This window comes from Berghia stephanieae, chromosome 6 (genome assembly GCF_034508935.2).
Source record: "Berghia stephanieae isolate SIO BIC M18660-M18661 chromosome 6, UCSD_Bste_1.3, whole genome shotgun sequence".
NCBI lineage: Eukaryota > Metazoa > Mollusca > Gastropoda > Nudibranchia > Aeolidiidae > Berghia > Berghia stephanieae.
Window position 1 is genome coordinate 2,596,315 of NC_088365.1, and position 9,327 is coordinate 2,605,641.

General features: G+C 35.5%; 1 protein-coding gene across 1 annotated transcript in view; it reads right to left on the bottom strand.

The window, feature by feature from the left end:
* Positions 1 to 865: 865 nt before the first annotated feature.
* The window catches only part of LOC144975968 (uncharacterized), a 90,856-nt gene continuing 82,394 nt past the window's right edge, over positions 866 to 9,327 (bottom strand). Inside the window, exons 4-6 of the mRNA XM_078920210.1 lie at positions 4,879 to 5,093; positions 3,708 to 3,976; positions 866 to 2,173 (exon numbers count right to left, since the gene is read on the bottom strand). Of these exons, the coding sequence (XP_078776336.1) occupies positions 1,002 to 2,173; positions 3,708 to 3,976; positions 4,879 to 5,093 (1,656 nt within the window). The 3' untranslated portion in view covers positions 866 to 1,001. The remainder of the gene's footprint in view (positions 2,174 to 3,707; positions 3,977 to 4,878; positions 5,094 to 9,327) is intronic.

A 9,327-nucleotide genomic window follows, 5' to 3' on the forward strand; every position in this document is an offset into this window, starting at 1 on the left:
TTTTCATTCAACTATATTTAAAATATTATTTCAATTGTAACTTGTATGCCAATTTATAATATAATAGGGCAGAAAAGTAGTGACGTCACTTCTTCTACTCTTCCGGTTCCAAAATCATTGGAAGCATGTACGTAAACAAAGTTTTTCAGATGACTCACAATGAATAGGTTTCATAATATTGAATCAAAAGGTGGCATAACTTTTTAGTAGCAGGATGAATAGGCATCGAGGATAGATGATTATTATTGACGACCATCATATAGATATTTAAACTAGAAAATAAAATGGCTCACTTTGAAACGAGAAGATTAATTACACAAGGTCCTCTGGAATAATCGTTTTACACTTCCAATGAGATTGGAACCTGTTTTTTTTTAAATTACACTTTTGTTTTTCTCTATTATTAGTTTTCATAATATTTCACTCTTGAACTAATTTATAGAGATCTAAACTCTGTCTCAAAAAGTTTGTTTTAAATACGAGTTGGAATTAAAATGACAATAGACCGTTGGCCTTAGTAAAAGAATTGAACATTCAGGTTGTAAAGCATGAACCAGTGATAAATTAAGAGCTTTGACCGCAGAGAAAAGATAGAAATAGGAACAGGGTAAAAGAAAATGAATGTGAACAGTCATATAGCACACTTCTACGAATTTATTATGCTCAATGCTCCCTGTAATGCTTCATTTATTCCACCAGCAGGCCATATCTCCATGTCTTACAGTACCAGTCATCTGTTAGGCGTCCTTTCTTATTAACCATTTTATTACATCCCATACTGCTGCAGACAGACACGACTTATTTACACCCAAGTCGAGTGGGATGGTGTTATATTATGCCTTAACTAAAGGCACAACGTCGGGATCAGAATTTTCAACAATAACTGTACTTCATCACACCACTGACCACGCTTGACATCGCTTGACTATTGTGACAAGACGTGCCACCAAGCCACGCGTGGTTTTTGTAATAAATGGAAAGCAATATATAAATAAATGCAATCAGTTTTCATTCATTCTTAGCGGGAATACAGAAGTTATTGTTGGGGGAGACCGATGGTGAAAACTGTTATTGACATTTATGTGTTGATTGTTTAGTAAGGGGAAAAAACCGGACGCTGAAGAAATACACAATCTACTGTGATCACTGGCAGACATCGTTGAAGTGTTTATCAGGCTGGCAGTTGGCAGCAAAGAGCTGGGATTTTGATGTTGATGTTGGTGATGATGATGATGATGGTGATGCTGATCACCAGCTGCAGCAGCCGCGGCGAAGCTTGTCAAGCTATTAAATAACGCTAATTTAGATTCTAGAGCAGAAACGGAATGGCCGAAACGAGCGATCCCGATACCAAGAGAAGGGGTCAATGCTGGGTGGAGAGCTGGTTCCGGTTTTAGCGGAAATATGGTGTGTACTTCCGGTTTGAGTGGGAATGGTATGGTCTGTGGAGAGGTCTTCGGGGAGGGCAGGAAAGTGAGGCTTGTGGCGGGTGTTAATGGTTTTTGCGATGCTAATGGCGTAGATTGGGGACTGGTTGGTGTTAGTCTTTGATGTTTTAAACCAGGTGAGTTGCTGCTCCTGATTGTGACGATCTGTTGGGCATTTTGAAGTTTTTCGTTAAATATTAAATGATGATGTTGATGTTTTGAATATTCCACATTCGTGGTTGGTCTGTCAGACTCCATAACAGTTAGAGAACTGTCTTGTTTGTTGTTGTGGCACCGGTCATAAACATCGTTATTTTCTTTTTCGTCTTTATCATTTTCGTCGATAATTACATCATCGTCTTCCCCGCCATCGTCGTATTCTTCAATGTCTATTGTGCATTGAGTTTCTTCGTCATCTTCATCGTCAATTTTGTTATCATTTGAATTAGCTTCGTGAAAAGAGAAGTTTATATCTGTTTGAATTGAAGGGCAGTTTCTGGGCATGCTTTCTCCGGACTCCAGTCCTTCACGGTGTCGGATTTCGTCGTCCTTGTGTATTAGTGTGTGATGAAGGAGATAGTCTTCTTTTTTGGAGGATGTGGGCGTGGTCTTCCGGTCTCTGTATCCGCCCACAGTGATGTTGTTGTGATCAGGCGTATGTGCTCGTGTTTTAGAAGGAGAGGTATTTGCAGCAGGGCTCATTTCAAAGTAATTTTCTCGTTTCGACTTAGTCATGGAGTCGCCATCTGTAAATGAAAAAGATAACTAAAATATAACATTGTGATTGTTTAGTGGTGCAATAAGAATTACAGGGCTATTTTACTATTCTAAGAAAAAGCCCAAAAAATCAATCAATCTAAAGTATTTAGTGTTCAATGTATCTAAAAAAATGGAACAGATGTAAATAGAATGTTAATAATTTCGAAGGCTTTAAGGCGCATAATTCATTTCAATCTTTTCTTCTTTCTTATTTTTTCATTCCTGATTTTTTATTCCTTGCCGAGACCCAATATGGAAATAATATAAAATATAAAATATAATACGACAAAATGGTGCTGGTTTGTGTGTTACTAATTCTATTCTTTGTGCTCAATGCAAGCATTGAATGAAATAATCTAGGAATGAAATCTCTTAATTTCCCATTCAAAAAATGTCCTCCTGTTTTGAACTGAGAACGGAGATGATTCGTTGATAAACTAGTTATCCACAATAAACTGTGGCTGAAGATTTGGTTTCCGTTTGAATCATTTACATATCTATTTCTGATTTATGAAAATAACGGCCATACATCACGAATACAGAGTTCTGTGTCTTAAATGGTTGAGAGACGATTTATTTAAGAAACGCATCGGCGAAATTATTTTGGCCATTTTGGGTCAAATTAATAATAATAATAATAATAATAATAATAATAATAATAATAATAATAATAATAATAATAATAATAATAATATAATAATAATATAATAATAATAATAATAATAATATAATAATAATAATAATAATAATAATAATAATAATAATTAATAATAATAATAATAATAATAATAATAATAATAATAATAATAATAAATAATAATAATAATGATAATAATAATAAGATATAGAGTATTCTTATTGAATCTTTTTATTTACTTTATAAGGGCACTTATAGAAGTTGACAAAGAAAGGGGTGGGGGATGGGGGGCTATTTCGTTTTTGTTGAAGTATTTCAATTGTTCTTGATGAAAAATTCAATTTTACAATAATCCAGATTTTATTAATACAGAATAGAATATTTACATTGGGCTTTAGTTTTCCATTGAATACTATACTTTGGGTCTATTATTGCCCCTACATGTTGGAGTATTTTAGATGCTAAACATTTGCTTTATAATAGTCAAAAACATGAAGTTGGATTTGATTTTTATCAAGGGCATGGGCACGGTTTCTTTAAAGGCCAAAAATTATAGTTTTTAACAAAAAAAAAAAAAAAACAACAACAAAAATCACAAAACATTCGTTGAGAATCTTTTAACATTGATCAATGAAAATGAAAAATTAAATAGCAACAATGGTGTGAGCTACAAGTCTGAAAAGTATTTTCGGTATGTGTTTGTGTGTGTGTGTGTGTGTGTGTGTGTGTTTTGTTTTTTTTGTGGGGGGGGGGGTATTTATTTATTTTTTCTTTGTTTGTTTTTTGTTTGTTTAATTATACGCTATATAAATTGATGTATTGTTTAGAGGCGAAGGATAACAGTTATGTATTAATACAATAACTATATGATATGATGTTCCAACCTTTTATGATAATGTCCAATTTCCTCTTCCTGTTTAAATCGCTCGTAGCTTCCCTGATTCTGGGGTGGTCGCTAAGCAACGAAGTGTGGAGAGTGATATCATTGGTTCCTGATGACGTAAGGGATGATATGTCGGAGGTCAAGGGTTGCACGAGTCTTGGATACGACAGGCCGGGGACGGAAAGGGGTGGAGAGGTGTACCAAGGTTGGGGGTAAGGAGGGAGGGGCAACATGGGGATGGGGTGTTGTGTTGGGAAGTGGGGTGGTAATCTGGAGATGGGGAAAGGGGGAGGGGGTTAAATATACATTGGAATTTTACTTTGGTTGATTCAAAAAGATAAAATAAGGATTAAACTTACAACAAATTGAATCTTGAAGTGTTTTGCTTCATTACATTAATGAATAATAAAGACAAAGAAATCTTAAGATTCAGACACAAACACACCACACACACACACACACAAAACACACACACACACACACACACACACATATATATATCTATATATATATTCCATTTCATTTCGTATCATAATTTATTTCTTCGAGCCTCAAGCAGCCACATTTTCTTTATCTAAGAAAGACAAAGCTGTTAACGGTCAAGTACCCATTTTACACCTGAGTACAGTGAGAAAATGGGAGTAAAAAGCCTTTCCCAATTGGGTCTCGAATAATGGACCTACCAGTCCGTTGATGAGATCCATATCACAAGCAAACTAAGGGCTAACCTACACTGGAGACAGACTCCGACGACCCGGCACTGTCGTCCTCTGTCGTCTTCCGGATAAAGACGGCGGGCACGGACAAAATACTAAGAATAAAGAGAAGAGCCGCTAGACCTACCCATACCAGGCACCCGACGTTCTCTGTCGTTTTTTTTTTTTCGAGTTTGGTATGGGTAGGTCTAGCGGCTCTTCTCTTTATTCTTAGTATTTTGTCCGTGCCCGACGTCTTTATCCGGAAGACGGCAGAGAACGACAGTGCCTGGTCGTCGGAGTCAGTCTCCGGTATGGGTTAGCCCTAAGAGCAGCTTACTGGTGAGTGAAAAGAGGATGTAAATATAACCAACAATACCAGATAAAATATCTGGGTTTTTTTTGGTGTGAATCGAATGATCTGTACATTGAATTATTGAAGAGTCTCTACCCCTCACACTCTAAAACAAGTCTTACCCGCCAATGACGTCAAATGCTACGTGATGTGCTCCGCTGTTTCCGAGTGACGTTGCGTTACGTAATATCCTGTTGATGGAACTGACGCTGGGGATTGTAGTCTCGTCACAGATCTTCTGTGCAAGGAGTTGGTCTCGGATTTCCCAGGCAAATATGGATGGGTTGTGGTGTTTTAGGTCCATTATCTTTTTTACCACAAGAGGGGTGGCCACTTGCTGAAATGCCATGAGAAGAAAATGAAAATCTATATGAAAGAATGAAATAAAGAGACGGTTTATCTTATTCATGGGGCAGCGTGGCTTAGCAGTATAGCTTTGCTTCGTACCCGAAAGGTAACGAGTTCGTCTACCCACCTCGCTGTGCGGCCTTGAGCAAGTCACCTCGCCTTAGCTCAATTTGCGGCGCGGACGCCTGGGTTATTCCAGTCTTCCCATGGTACAGACTGTGAAGATGAAGAAAACTTTCCCATTAGGGATAAATAAAGGGAATTATTTTTTATTTTATTTATTTTTTAACTTGATAACTTTATTTTCAAATATGACTCGTCGTCTCAAATTGCTATTGTATGTGACCCAGATGTCAAAAAAAAAAGATTTAAAATTTTACTGGGCATGCTGCAGCAAAAATGATTTTAAAAATTATATTTTTGATTAATGACGTCAATAACCCAATTTATTAAACAGCTATAGGTTCAAAGAGGGTTTTTTGGTTGTTTGATTTTTTCTATATATTTAAAAATTCTTTTTAAAAAATTACAGGACATGGTAAAACTTGCCTTCTTTGCTATATATATGTATATATATATATATATATATATATTTTATATATATATATATATAACATATATATATATATATATATATATATACAAATACATATATATATATATATATATATATACGCAACCACACACAACACATATATATATATATATATAATATATATATATATTATATATATATATGTGTTTATTTATTTTGTCAAAGTTCAAAAATAAAAACAATTCTCCAATGTACAGGCATATGTTTTAATTCGTCTGAAAAATTTACTTTAGCCTTAACTGTTACGCCATCTAATACCGTTTTAAGAAGAATTGTCACAAACCACTGAATTCTGTTTTCATTTCTTCTTCTTTTTTTTAATTGATTTTATTCGAGGAGGAGGTGGGGTGGGGTGTTTTCTTGATCTTTTATACAGAGCAATGTCCACTAAACGTGCTCAAAGCGCTTTACAAGGGGTTCCTGGCCAACAGCAACACTTAACATGTAGAACGTGACATGACGCCTGTTAGGCGATAATACCATTTTTTTTTCGGACAGAGACACCGCTGTTAAGGCCAGGTACTCATTTTACACCTGAGTACGTGAGAGAATGTGAGTAAAGAGCCTTTTTCCAATGACTCAACTATGCGCCGAGCTACAGAGGTTCGAACCCAGGACCTTCCTATCCGAAAGCGAGTGTCATACCACAAGGCCACATAGCTGAATTAATCAACTATAACAAAATAGGGAGCAGGAAGTGGTACGAGTATAAAGATTAAAATCAGGAAACCCGTACATGACACAGTCAGTGTTGCCAGGTGCCTTTGCAAAAATTCCGCCAACTTTATGCCAGAAATCAACCAAAATCCGCCAACTTTCTCCTACTTCACCTGCGACATTTGCCCAAAATCTACCCCAAAAAAATCCACCATCGATTTAAAACACTTTTAATAAACAGTAGTGTATTGTCTCAGAATAAAAATTATGTTACTTAACGCTACTTATCTATTTACGACTATTTACTTTTTAAAGGCATGAAGATTCGGTGTTTCGATTTTGTTTGAGCGGGAGTTAGACTGTCGGATATTGTTTTCACCTTTGGTTAATCTGAATTAGGTTGTGTTATATAGATCTAGGCCAACAGTACACGCACAATAAATAGGTGCTACCAAAAGGCACTTTGGGGAGGAGGGGGGGGGGAAAGAAATAATTAGACATGATTGCTATAATTTTACTTTTTTAAAGGGTATACAAATCACCAAAGATTTGCCATCCGGCAGGCCATTTACCCCCCGCCATGCGATGATAAAAGTCCGCCAATTTGGCGGAAAATCCGCCAACCTGGCAGCACTGGACACAGTGTCAGACAAAAGGGATCGGAAAATTAAATGCAACTCGACTTTGAAGTCAGGTTGATTACATGGAATGATTTTTTTTTTCTTTCATTTTTTTCCTTTCATTTTTTTCTTCTTCTTTCTACTTTATCTCGCTTTGTGTCATGCACATCTTTTCAATTTTTTATATAGAACTGTCTGCTATACATAATGTTTCTGTCATTTTCTGACAAGATTTGATGAACTCGACGAAAGCAGACAATAAACGGTTTGATTTATGACCTGTCAAATTACAAATAAATGATTACACTATACGGTTATTCTTAAGTTCTCGAGTGTGATGGAATAGAATTATAACCGTATTTTACTTACCGCGACGAAGACAACCGTAAATTTATTTCTATTCTTCTTGCATTATATATAAAAAAAAACAACCTTTTGAAATGTATTTGAAGCTGTGACAAATTTTAAAGAGCTCATTCATTTAAATATTCGTTTCTTTACTCTTTCGCAAATCTTCCTTGAATTTTTTTTTTTTTAGCTCTTTGCTTATATGATTATTTATTTATTTGTTTATTTATTTACTACTAAATATATTTGCTTTACGTCTCGTTCTATTCACCTCACCGGCGACTTTTATTCAGCATTTCTTTCAATTCACTCGTCCTCCTCATTGGTTCGTTGATTTGTGTAAGTCATCAATGGATAATTTCTATATAATACACTCGATCGAAAAGAACCCCTCAGTTCTCTCGTAAAGTCGTGAAATCGCATCGCTATTAGATTTCTCCGTGTACGCTGCATAGATTTTACGGTTGGCAGCGCCGATGATTCGGTCCTCTGAACACCGAAACATCCCCTGCCACGGGAGATAATCAAAATATTTATGATTGCTTAATCGTGAAGGGGAGACAATAGAGAGCCTGTTATTTATTCATAGCAATGCGGTTTTTGAAAGCCACTGTCATTTCCACAGCCCGAAGACAACAGAAGTTGGCGCGATCTGGAGTTCAAAGCGGGCAGACGAAAACCATTGATTTGTTTTTATCTCAAAGGAACATTTCTTTTTTTGTTTTGGTATTTTTTACTTTCTTTTCCGATCATCAAAAAACTGTCAGAACATCGTAAATTCACTGAGTTGAGATATTGTTCTTTTACAAAACTTTCTCGTTAAAGAGCTCAGTTGATATGATCGTATCTGTGAGACAAATAGAGATTAAAAGAAAATAAAAACAAGGACAGATCGGGGAGGCATTGATGTGCTTTTGAAAAAAGACAATTATGTTATTTTATTGAACATAATATTGAGATTTTGATGGTTGATTGAACAGGTAGATTGAAGTGAAAATTGAAATGGTATTTTTAAATAATATTATTAGATTCCATTATGGAGTTGATGATGACGTGATTGGTGCTCGATAACTTTCGTGTTCGGACTTTCCCTAGAAAAACGTTTGATCAGATCGAAACTGTGTCAAATGATTTCCATAGAAATAGAAGAGGTAAAAAAACAAAACAAAAAAGAAACAAAAACCAAACCTCCAGCTGTCTGTAAAACTTTATTTGGGTCGGCGTTTGACCCGGTTTACGTTTTGTTAAATTTAATAATCTAATTCTATTTATTTTTACAGCGCAATATAAAAAATTGAAAGTCAGTGCTTTTTAAATTTATTTATTAATTTTTAGGTGTTTTTGTTTTTTAAACTATGTAACATATGTCTTCTTTTTTTTATTCTTTAAATTCATAATCTAACTTCAATGAAACGAAAATCCCTTAAAAGTAATTCTTGACATTATGCAAAGTTACGATAAACGCAAAATTAGAGTAAATGTGTAACCCGCAGCCACAAAGTGGTGTTATATCCCGTTACACCAGATTCTTAAAGAACATGGATTGATATTTTATACTTTATATAGGAGAAAGATTACAGTTTTGTATTTCTGATTATTTGGCATTAAGATTAATTGATGTTCGATACCGGATCTATACGGAGATGGTAGCAATTTGATAAAAGTGAGTCATGTGGTCAGAGGCAGCGTGGCTCAGCGGTATGGTCTTTGCTTCGTACCCGAAAGGTACCGAGTTCGATCACCCGCCGCTGCGGACACCTTGCCCTAGTTCAATTTGCAGCGCTGACGCCTGGGTTATTCCAGTCTTCCCTTGGAATAGAACCTAGAGACAAATTTCCCTTGCTATGGGATGGATAAAGGGAATTTTATTTTTTATTTATCAACATTCTCAATCTCCTTTAATTTCATGTATGGAGTATTAAAATGGAATTGTTTTATCAAAGAGTATTCTTACTCTCCTACGTTTGAATATTTGAACGAGTGTTCAATATCGCTGCGCTATA